This window comes from Solea solea, chromosome 12, assembly GCF_958295425.1.
Source record: "Solea solea chromosome 12, fSolSol10.1, whole genome shotgun sequence".
NCBI lineage: Eukaryota > Metazoa > Chordata > Actinopteri > Pleuronectiformes > Soleidae > Solea > Solea solea.
In genome coordinates, this window is record NC_081145.1 from 16,915,013 (window position 1) to 16,927,218 (window position 12,206).

At 39.7% G+C, this 12,206-nt stretch overlaps 1 protein-coding gene across 1 annotated transcript; it reads left to right on the forward strand.

Annotated features, from left to right (window-relative positions):
- The first annotated feature begins 5,687 nt into the window (after positions 1–5,687).
- LOC131469498 (neuroepithelial cell-transforming gene 1 protein-like) lies at positions 5,688–11,864 on the forward strand. Its single transcript, XM_058644458.1, has 12 exons — positions 5,688–6,009; positions 7,046–7,112; positions 7,283–7,342; positions 7,933–8,040; positions 8,131–8,298; positions 8,389–8,451; positions 8,539–8,635; positions 8,713–8,789; positions 8,979–9,236; positions 9,378–9,548; positions 9,663–9,849; positions 11,034–11,864. The coding sequence occupies exons 1-12, from the start codon at positions 5,861–5,863 to the stop codon at positions 11,366–11,368; spliced, it is 1,740 nt and encodes a 579-aa protein (XP_058500441.1). The 5' UTR covers positions 5,688–5,860; the 3' UTR covers positions 11,369–11,864.
- The last annotated feature ends 342 nt before the right edge of the window (positions 11,865–12,206 follow it).

Below are 12,206 nucleotides of genomic sequence, written 5' to 3' on the forward strand. Positions count from 1 at the left end.
CTTGTGTTAAACTGCGTCATGTTGAGGGGTTTTCACAGAAAGTGACGAGGCAGTTTCACTTTCATAGTCTATTTTTGAACTGCAGTCCAGTCCAGTCTAATCACTGATCTATGATACACAAGTTTGTATTGATGGGGACATAGATTGAAATAGCTTCTGTTCCTGTTTAAAGAGACAAAGAGTAGATGTAGACAGACAAAAGTCTCCTTCTGTCTGCGCAGTCACTGATCTCAGGCAAAAAGGTGAGGAAAAAAGATGAGGGTCTAGACTCATTTTAGTTTAACTTCCACTTGTTCCTCACGCTCCAACATCAAATATACAGAATGTTTAATACATTCTGTAGAGACACATTTCAGGTTATCACATCGTGACAAAGTTCTCTTTCTGTTACTCATCCATCCTCATTCACAGTAGGGATGAGAATATGTATCGATACTGGTCAAAATCACTGGATCGGACAGATAAAAATGTAAAATCCGATACAATCCAGAAACTGTATACGTCGCATGCTTCACTACGCATAGACTGTAAAAATGTGAATACAAATCAGCAAAAAGCATTTTAGCTGAGTCATGTTTGGGCTGTTTAATTCTTCTTTTTTGGGAGAACAATATTTGTTACAAAGTTGGAGAATTGTGTCTTTGGAATGACTCAGCACAAATATGTGGTTAACAGCCTTATAGTTCATAAATGGCCTAAAATTACTTTGTGATATCGGTATTGGACACACAAAAGTGGTATTTATACTGTAACCACCCTAATTTCTATTTCTATTTGATTGTGTTTGTATTGTGCAAAATCACAGTATACAATCATCTCAATGCACAATGCACTCAAAGTAAGGCCAATACCATAAACACTTGGCAAGAGAAACAAAAAGTCATTTTTAAATGGAGAAATCTCTGGCAGAACTCAGAGATGTAAAGCCAGTGACTGGTCGGTGTGAAAAGAGAAAGGAGGAGAGGAGAGGAGAGGTGGGTGAAAAGGAAGGGGGGGGGGCTGGAGAAGAGGAAGAGATAGAATGAATTAATGGGAAAAATGAAGTCCAGGAAATGTTTTGACTAATTTCTCACTATTGCTTTAGGTCTTTGGACATGACTCACATCCTTTCATAGACTGTATGGACAAAAAGAGCTGAGGTAGGTGGAGCTTACCTCCATCTTGCCAAATGCCTGAAGCCTTACTGGGTTTCAGATCTCAACAAGATCCCGTGGATTCCTGTTACCATCTCTTATTGCCTTAAAGCAGTAGTTCAAAATTTGATGGGGGAATACTCTTTATCTCTTTATTATCCCGTTGGCTTGAAGAGAAGATCACACACAGTGTGAGTTTTTACCAATAAATGCAGTCAGGCTGCCTGGTTGTTTGAGTTATTGTACTGAACCAGTGTGGCCATTCTCCTCCATCAACAAGACATTTACTGCCCAGAGAGCTGAAACTCCCTGGGTATTTTCTCTTATTAAGATCATTCTCTGTAAACCCGAGAGATGACTGTGCATAAAAATCCCACTTTGTGAAATACTGTAATACCAGACCAAATGCCAAGTCACATTAATCACCTTTCTTCCCCGTCCTGATGCTCAGTTTGAAAGTCAGCAGTTTCGTCTTGACAATACATGCCTAAATCCATTTAAATGATGCAGCTATTTGTGCTGCTTTGTCGTAAAGTAAATCCACTGCCACTTTGAAACGGAGATTCCTCAAATTGTTGTTCTGAGTCTTCCCTGTGGTGTGGCTGACTCATGATGCCCTGACCTGCTGAACTTCAAACTTCTGGTCAGACAGAGCGGTCAATACTTCACGGGCCTAAATGTCAGATGTTCGTTGGTGAGTTAATTTGTGTCATGATGAACAGGAAACCTTTTTCCAGCAGCTCCACTCTCTCCTCATACCTCTGCTCAGGGCGAACACATGATTGCACATATTCATGGGGTCATACGTTTGGCCATTAAGGATAAGTGCTCTGCTTGTCCTGTGTGTGAACTCAGTTAAGAACGCCTCCAATACAGAACATGAAACGGCGACTGGTCACAGAGAGGCCAGGAAATGATTTACCACAACCATCCCTTCCTCATTGCTGAGGCTCGTGTGCTCCTCACAGATGAATGATGACCACTGACTGACTCACAATGGATTCTCGGACGCTTGATGACACCAGGCGGAAAAATTGGCGCGATGACAGTCAAGCTGATGACTACGGTTTCTGGGCGGCCCCTGGCCTCGTAGGGTCGTCAATCTAAAGTAGCTGTAGCTCAGTCATCATCACAGCTTGATGATGCATAGCATTTACCAGCAAAGCCTGAGGAGGGCAGAATTTAATTTCCTTTCTCTAAACTCATCTGGTGTTGTTTTTGTCTGTGTGTGTGTGTGTGTGTGTGTGTGTGTGTGTGTGCGCGTGTGTTTGTGATGGGGGCAAATCGGAACAGTCTGTGACTGATCTTTTCCTTGGAACTTACTTCAACTTTCTTCAGTATCTTTTTCATCTCACCATGTTGGATTTTTATTTACACAGATGATATTTGGCCCATGAAGGTGGCAGGAAGGAAGGGGGACGGAGGTGTGATGAACAGTGTGTTATATGATAAACCTTCTCCCTTCAGCTTCTGTTCCAATGACTGCATGCCATCTGGGAACGAATGTGAGTCATAGCTCCTAAGGTAGATTATTAATAAACCTGATACCTTTACATTTCATGTAAACAATCTTTGTTTTGTCTGTAGCTCTGAGCTGATTATTCGTGGTGCGGGTTTTAATTCACCTTTCAGGCTGCCTGCGACCAGTCTACTGTCAAATGTCAGATTGTTGTTCAAGTCAAAACTGTAATTTTTAGACTTCAGAGTTTGATGTTATAATCAACCTCAAATGGAGGATGAGTCCCTGTGAGATGATGAGTATGGCTACCATGACAATACTGTGGCAGTATCCGTGTGTTTAACCTGCATTGATTCATATGAGCATTTGTCTTTGGATGAAAATAGCTTGACATTTTGACAAGCAAGTCTTACAGGCAAGACTCTCCTGCACTGCAAATCTGACATTACAGCTGGTTAGATTACCTTAACTAAAAGAGTGAAGGCGGTTGGAGTATATGTGTTAAACAGAGGACAATTAACCAGTGACTTAATTTTTTGATTAGTTTAATTCATGCAACATCAAATCATACAATTAAGAGTTTAAAGGAAATACGTGCTGGACTCCAATTTTAAATGTAATATTAATCCATCCATTAATTTTTCATGACAGGAGGCTGACACTTCATACGTGCACATGCACACTTATACAGGCAGTCTAATCTGCACTTACCACTCATCTGCATATGTATCTCTGTTTGCGTGAAAGGGAGCCAAGTTCCCAAAAGTAACCACACAATACAAGCCCAATTCCTTTCCTATTGGCCCTGGGCTGCCCTCTATTTACCTGTGCCAGTCTCAAACAGGTTAACTACGGTGGCCCTCATATACCAGAAAGGATGTAGTCGTCAACAAGTGCGATGAGTTGTCCATCAGCTGATGAGGCTCTCGCACAGATGTTGTAGTTTGTGAAACATTAGATCATAGTCATGTTAGATAATTAGTTAGTAGATAGGTAACTTCTGCTAGTTTGTTTGCTGTAGAAGTTGTAACATAGTGGCCTTTGCCTTAAGTACAATAAACCCTCCTAGCTGTTTCACAGTGGACCTTAAAGACAGCTTCACTTCCACTCCTGCCACAGAGATTACAGGCCACTCCCTGATAGGTACACCTGTTTCTAATTATCTCATCAGCTCACAATATAAAGGCACCACTTACCAGTCTCTGCTTAACACGATGTTGCTTCTCCAATTTTGTTTTTTAAACACTAGCTCAGTAATTTTGTCACTGCTACCTCACGTGACCTGACTGCATTTTGATTTATTTACTTTTGCTGTAACCCTCTTCATGTCTTGTGTCCTGCATCTGAGACCTGTTTCGGCAGTTGTTATACTCTCTGCATTAAGGTAAAAATCCATATCCAGTATTTTACAAAATGCCAAGCTGTTGCTTAAACACATCAACTCAGAAAAGCATTCTCTCCATCACAGACAGAATCTAAATGTTGTGATTTGATTTGCTCTGATCCAGGTAAATGACATGGGTGGGAATGTCCTGAGTTTTGCTTTTGTGTGTGTGAGTGAGTCCTTGGTTTACGATGTAACCACCCCCTCTGCTGTTCATTTGTAGAACGGAGTAGACCATCATGCAACCACAGACGGAAGCAGATGCAGGACTTTGGACAACCTTTGATCATCTGCATCCAGCTGGCAAACTGAGCCTCTCTGTTATTACACATCAACAATTTCAGCCTGTGTCCAACATGCGGTGTTTTGTGTTGCCTAACATTCGGTCTTTAACAATCAGGACACTTGTTGAATCAAGGACTGCTCTCAGAAACTGATTTCATTTGGTGGCTTAGATGTTTGTAACTAGTCTCTAGCACCATATGAAATCAGTGTTTTGGGAGGTGGACTATCAGCATGTGCTAACTGTGCATGAATGAACTGAAACACACCATGTTCCTGTGATGCCTGAAAGTAGGTCACATTTGTGTAAATATCTGTTCTCTCCTGCTTCAGTCACTAACTGGTCACAGCTGCTGTTGTGTTTCTCTTTAGTGTGTGTGTGTGTGTGTGTGTCTTTCCCCCCCTCTCTTGCTTGTTGCTTAACTCAACATGTACAATAAAGAAATCATTATGAATCCACCTATTCATGTATAATTGCTTTTATTGACTGAGTTTGAGCTACAGTATTGATGCATTATATAAGCTTTATGGAATTATTTTCTGTACTGGCCTGCACAGAGAAACTGTCCAATGGTAAAAGGAAGCACTCCTGTGCTGACTTCTAAAGCCTATTCTTTAGGTTACATACATCCAGTCTGTCTGAAGTTTGTTTAGATGAACTGTTGCTTTCCATTCAAAAATACTGACTAAGTCTGTATGTAAGGATCTTATCAATGAATTTGTTTAATCTAATACAGTTTTTAAAGCTGAAATGTTTTATGGATCACTGTGTGAGTGACAGCTGAGGTAATCTGTATTTTTTTAAATACTGAAAAATAAAAACCATTCCAGAGGCATGAATGTTGTAAAATAAATTAATTTTTCTTTTTCTTACATGTCACCATCATGCTTGTTACAATAAACTTTTAGTATAAAGTTCTCAAAGTGTCCCATTTAAACCAATTCCAGGATAAACTGTTGATTTTTTTTTTTTTTTAACGTTAATATAATCAGTACCTAAATCTTTCATCAGCTGTTGATTGTAATAAATAAATGACTAAAAACCAGATGGCAAGTTTATTTATGGGCTTGGAAACAGCAACAGACTCTCCAGAGATGATGGAGCTAGATATCTATCATAGGCCTAATGTGTAGATATTGTATGTTATATATCCAGGTGGGCTGTTATGTTATATATATATATATATATATATATATATATATATATATATATATATATATATATATATATATATTCGTGTAGAAATTTAATTAAGAAATAAAAAAAAGAATAACAACGTTTATATGAAATATCACCCTGGTTTCTTTTATTCTCTGCCACCTTCAATGTCTTTTTTTAATCTTATCTGGCCCCTCCCATCTCGCGGTATCGCAGCAACGCAGCACTGAGCCCTCTCCTGATTGGTCCGTTTCCAACAATCCGCCATATTCAAACTTCCGCCGTGGTGTGTGTGTGTTCTGTTGTCATCGATCTCCTGCTTTCTTCTCTCTTCTTTGTACATAGCGAGGCGAGTTTTTACACGGCGGGACGTCGTGTTTTTTACTCGCTTTGTTGCAACTACACCTTAATATAAGTGATTTAGGAACGAGAGCTGTCGCAAAATGGAGGAAAATGAAGAAGTGTGCGGAAGAGCGGTGGGAAAGAAGAAGAAGCAGAAGATTCGTAGAGTGTCATCGAGGACGTCCATTTGCAGTACCGTCAGCGCAGCGGAGCCTTCTCCTCAAACACTAAAGAGAAATAACTCCAAAAAGTACGTGCGTCATGTCTTTAAATGTAGAATTACTCTTAATTCGGCAGCCGTGTGGTTAGAGAACATGGTTATTAGAGCTAACGTCACTTGGTTAGTCAAGAGTGACGACGACCGGTAACTGGTATGCGATGTCTTCAAGTACAGCTCGGAAATTCTAGCAATGCTGATTTTTTTTACTGCATTATTTTTCCATGTTATTGCAGAGATTCACTGCACAGGATTGTCAAGTGCATATATGCTTCGTGTTTATAATGGGCAAAATGTATGATTTCAAAGTGCCAAAGTAGTAATTCAGGCTAGACCATAATTCAATAACAGTAATTATCACAATTTCTTCAACAGCAATGTAAGAAAAGTTCATTATACACATAGCATGGAATGATAAAACATAAGTGCCAGTACTCTCCTTACCCATATGTGCAGACTATTTATTCAAATATATAGTCCACATTTAAAAAAAACGACAACTAAAATTTAGACTTGTTTTACACATTTTGCCAATTTGTATATTTAGGTTGCCTATGCTGTCCTCCATGACACACGTGGCAAGAAGTTATTGAATGTAACATTAATGAAACATTTTAAACACTTTCAATACATATTCTTTCATAACCACTTTCATATATACTTCTTTCATGTTCTCCCTTTAGGGGTCGCCACAACAGATCATCTTGATAGATATTGGGGGTTTTTTTTTACCAAAAAATTTGAAAATAAAAACTTAAGACAGTAGAAACAAACACTGGACTCTGAACATGAACGTCACGTAGTGCAGAATGTGAAATGATACACACTGGTAGTGAACACACTCAACCTGAACACAGGAGTAGTGGGCAGCACTTGTGCCCAGGGAGAAATGGTGGTTGGTCCCTTGCTCAGGGACACCACAGCACTTGACATGTCCTGGGATTTGAACCAGTGACCCGTTTCCTTTCACTCTGAATTTCCCTGCTTTATCTCCATCCACAGCACTCGGCACATTTAGACATCAAGTACATTGAAGTGAATATAATTGTATTTGTCTAATTTATTGTAGACCTCCACTGCAAAGAGGCAGCTCCTTCACCTTTCTGACACCAGGGACTCCATGGGACTTCAGTCTAGTGAGTTAATGACATGTTTTTCTCCTCTGGTAACATTCTTGCACTTTTATACATTTATGCAACATAGGAAAGTAAAGTGTGGCTTTTTCATGTATTGAAATATTTTATGTGCAGTTTTTATGTTGTTTTTGATGCACAAGTAAAAAGGAGGCCATGTTATGTTTCCACAGAAAAGAAAGCGCAAAGAGAAGGATGATGACACGGTCAGTCTGTCGAGCTTCGACCTTAAGGTAAGAGTCACAACAGATGGTCCCAAGTGTGCTCTCCAGCACCAATGAATGCTGCAACAAAACTTAATCCTTCTGCATGACTCAGGTATTCAGCTACACAGACAACGTTATAAGCTCAGCATAATCCCACCTTCATCCTTCAAACTGGCTCAACCAGTGTTTGTCTGAACAAGTATAATGGTGAAATGAATCTTAGCCATTATCAGTTGTTAACCACTGTAATGCTTAAACACTCAACGTTAAAGTTTAATACACGTTTACACTATCAATTCTTGCATTTTAATACTAAAAACTAGAGCTGCAACTAACGATTATTTTCATAATCGATTAATCTGTCAATTATTTTCTCGATTTAAATAGTTATAATAGATTAATTGTTTCAGCTCTACTGAAAACATCCAATTTAAGTTGAATCCACTGTGATATTTAACACTGGAGAATTTCCTGGCACAATCTGAGTGAAATCACATAAATGTAATCTGTTGTTTACACACTAAACATCGAATACAGTAATAACAATACCGCGAAATTTAACCTAGATGCAACAGAATTTGAAAATTCTCAGTGAAATGAATTTCCTTGATTCCCAGGAACCCTGTAACAAGCGTGTTCGACCTTTGGCCAAAGTTTCATCTCTCGTCAACTTGATATCTCCTTCCAAAAATGGGGCAGTACGACGCTTTGGTCAGACCTTCCAGGTAAATAACGTAACATTTAATGACGCTCTGGAAAGAGACTAATTTAAAATGTATTCAGTTGATTTTGATGCCTATGTTTTCCTTTTCTAGACAATGTCATTACGTGGAGACAGCAAATCACCAGGAACATCCCTCAAAACTGGCAGCAAGGCAGCAGGACCCACTCCCTCTAAACGGAGAAACAGCACACTGTGGTCTGAGACGCTGGACGTCCACCAGAAGAGCACATTCTCCACCAAAGAAATCAAGAGACAAGAGGTTGTGAAAAACAGTCTAAAGTACAGTTTACAGTGTAAAAACCAAAGATAGCAGGAAAAGTAATGTCTCTCGTTATGTTTCTCTTTCCAGGCAATTCATGAGCTTTACAGGGGAGAGCAGGATCTCATTGAAGATCTCCAACTCGCAAGAAAGGTTAGAATTTAAATATAAACATTGAGAAAAAAAAATCTAAACATCTATTCCCCTGTTGTCAACGGTTTGTTGTTTGTTTACCTTCAGGCGTACCATGATCCAATGTTAAAGCTCTCCATCATGACAGAGGAGGAACTGTCTCACATATTTGGGGACCTGGATGCGTACATCCCCTTACATGATGGTAAGTTATCACTAACAGTTAATGTTCTCAGATGCTAACTAATGGTTCTGACCATGTGCTCACTGTTTTATCTGCAGACTTGCTGATAAAACTGACTGAGGGAACCGGTCCTGATGGAACAGTTGCTCAGATTGGACAGATAGTAATAAACTGGGTACGTTCACAATTTACAGAATATGTCACTTTTTTCAGTGGTTATAACAGAAATGTCTGTTTATTACAATTCAAAACTGAATATGTAGACATAATAAATTATTACTTAATTATTATTACTTAATTTTCTGGACCTGTCCTTTTAATTGTGTGGTACAAAAAGTTTGAAACTAGTTTTGTATTTTCTCAGCTGCCAGGTCTGAATGCTTACAAAAACTACTGCAGCAACCAGCTTGCAGCTAAAGCCCTGTTAGACCAGAAGAAGCAGGACAGTCGGGTCCAGGACTTCCTGCAGCGCTGTCTGGAGTCACCCTTCAGCAGAAAACTCGACCTCTGGAGTTTCCTGGACATCCCACGTTCGCGCCTGGTGAAATACCCCCTGCTGCTGCGAGAGATCCTCAGACACACTCCTCCTGATCATCCAGATGTAGTCAGTCTGGAGAGAGCTGTATGATACTCTACTTTGTCTTTGCTATCACAAATAAAAATGTATGGCTTATATTTATCACATGGCTGTAGGTTATACTTAGGTTATAATACTGCTTTTTGAGCCTTCATCTGATATGTTTTTTTTTTTTCAACAATCCAGATTGTTATAATCCAGGAGATTCTGTCCGAAATCAATGTGAGGAAGGGGGAGTCTGAGTGCCAGTATTACATAGATAAACTGGAATACCTGGATGAGAAGCAGCGGGACCCTCTTATAGACAACTGTAAAATCCTGCTCTGTCATGGTGAGCTGCGGATCAAGAGCGGCACGGTGAGAATCAGAATTTATCTTCTTTATTCATAATGATCTGCATGCTTTAAAATTACCATTGTTTGCCTCTTTTCACAGTAAATGTCAGGCTCTGTTCATCATGTTTGTCCACAGAGGCTACACGTGTTTCTCTTCTCTGAGCTGCTAGTTTTGACCCGACCAGTGACACGTAATGACAGGAGCTGCTTCCAAGTGTATCGACAACCCATCCCAGTTCGAGACTTGGCTCTAGAAGACCTGCAGGATGGAGAGATCCGCATGGGGGGGTCGTTCAGAGGGGCTTTCACCAATTCCGAGAAAGGTGAGCTGATTTGTGTTGTACTTCTCCTTGGGTTCTAACTTATGCCTGGCGCAAACAGCAGTTCATTTTCACCTTGTGTAGGTAGCAAAAGCACTTGCACTCATCAGTGTGGTGGAGGGTATGTTGGTCCTAAAACAAGGTTTGGTCAGGCACAATGTTAGCATTTCGCTATCTTGAGGCAGCAGAAAGCACTGTGTTATTGACGAGTTATGAAACACCGCCTTCAACCTTTCTTTTTTAACCCTGATTTTTAGTTCCGATTGTTTTTATTTCGCATTTAGCCATCTCCTCAGCAGAGAATCATTCCCTTCTCCATTTGAATGTGCCACACCTGGCTTAGTGAAACTCTGATTGGCTTATTTGATGTTGTGCCACAACACACCTAAAAATAACTCACTAAATACAACCCCTTTTGTGCCTTGTGCCAAGATTACGCACTGTGTAAATAGCAAAATCGGCCCTAATGCTCAGCTAATGATCATCTTAATGAAGCCCCTTGTGTTGAGACATTTTTATGTCATTATTGATTGTAACCTTATTCCAACAGTGGGGCAATTTCTGTATTTTGGTTCATTGTATATTTATTCTATTTGAGTTTTAGATAAAACCCTTTTTGTTTTGGGATTTTTTCTTTGTTCCGACTTTTCATAGACTAAAGGATCACATATAAAAATATCAGACGGATAAATCACAACAAACAATCGACCATTGTTGTTCTTCCTTTGGAGCAGTGTATAATTATCATTCCGCCCCACGCCTTCTGTCAATCTTCCAGGTTTTTCAAAATCATGACTGTTACCTTGTTACACAGTAAACATGCCCTGAACTGTGAGGGAGAGGTTTGCTTGGGACTCCAGTGTTCAGTGGCAGAACTAATCTTATCTTAACTTGAATCTTCTCTGCAACACTTGCTGTTGCACAGGCAGGTTTATGCCAAATTAACCACAGAAGAATTGGCAACTTACATTTTCATGGTCACTTTTGGTCATTTGATTGTGCCTTTGTCTTTTATCACATCATATTTAACTTTCTGCATATGTATACATAAGTTATTTTTTGGGTGTTTCTATAACTGTACAACTTTAAATGTATTTATTTATTTTTTTAATATCATTCTCCTGGATTGTGTAGACTCATAGCCATAACAGATCTTTCTTGACCAGTTCTTTGCTCGCTCTCTCCAGTTCGGAACATTTTCCGTGTCAGTTCTCTGGATCCGTCCCATGGCCAGTCCCACACCCTGCAGGTCAATGACGTCTACCACAAACAGCAGTGGCTCAACTGTCTACGCGCTGCAATGGCCCAGCAACAGGAGACTCCACCCAAAGCTCAACAGGAAGACGCCACAAGAGCCAAACGCCGCTCTTCCACTTCCTCAGACATCATCTGTGACAAAGAGACAGATGAGAATTGTCCACCGGCCTTGGGCCCCAAGCTCAGACCTCAGACACTCTCCAAAACCAGACTGGACCAGAAGTTACAAGGCCCGGTAAAGAAGAGGATGGAAACTGTAGTGTAGACATTTAACCTGATGCTTCACTCATGATTTCCTCTCAGACAGGCACATTGACTCCACGTGTCCCGTTTGTCACGTGGCAGTTTCATTCTTTTACTTCATCTCTCTACTTTCCTTTCCAATCATGTCCGTCCAAATGTATATAAACCTCATGTCTTTAAATAGTGTAATTAGTTAACAAAAAAGTGTTACAAGCCAGTGTAGCTGAAATGTATGTTTACACCAGCAAAATGTTGGGTATATTTGAGTTTTGTGTGTTTACCCCAGTAAAAAAAGAAAAACAGCTACTCACTTGCCCATTGCTAGTCACTTGCTGTAATCATATTGTCAAATCATCTCTAGGAAGAGCAGCATGTGTATTTTGAATGTTACCTGTGCCCGGACAATAGACCAAGATGCACAGACAAACTGATACCTCGGCTTTCTGTGCGAAACACAGTAGAGCGACAGTGGTCAGTAATTGTTTGAGATAAGATATAATTAAAAGCAGTAAAACATTTCTCAGTAAGCAAATCAGTTTAGATATAATCAGTGGCAATTATTAATCGCTGGGGGGGAAAAAAAATAAACCACTTTTTGTACTTAAAAGAAGAATCCTGAGTGAGAGATTGTTTGTTCCAACACATCCTCTCTGCTGTACTTTGACCTCTTAGTCACTTCCTTTCCCTGTTGACATAGTTGTTTGACAGTGTGTTGCAACCTTTTGTTGCATAAAAAAGTAAAGGTTCTTTTTAAGGTTCATTCTTGGTTTTGAAAAGAATTGTATCTCTAAGGTATTCCACATTTTTCAGTTCAGAGTACAAAAACTTACAATAACCTACTCAATGGACAGACATAAAAT

Excerpts from the sequence above, each read along its gene's own strand:
- LOC131469498 (XM_058644458.1), top strand. The coding sequence starts at position 5,861 with ATGGAGGAAAATGAAGAAGTGTGCGGAAGAGCGGTGGGAAAGAAGAAG. Across the intron at positions 7,113-7,282 it reads CTCCATGGGACTTCAGTCTA|AAAAGAAAGCGCAAAGAGAA; the intron begins GTGAGTTAATGA and ends ATGTTTCCACAG. Across the intron at positions 8,636-8,712 it reads GTACATCCCCTTACATGATG|ACTTGCTGATAAAACTGACT; the intron begins GTAAGTTATCAC and ends TTTTATCTGCAG.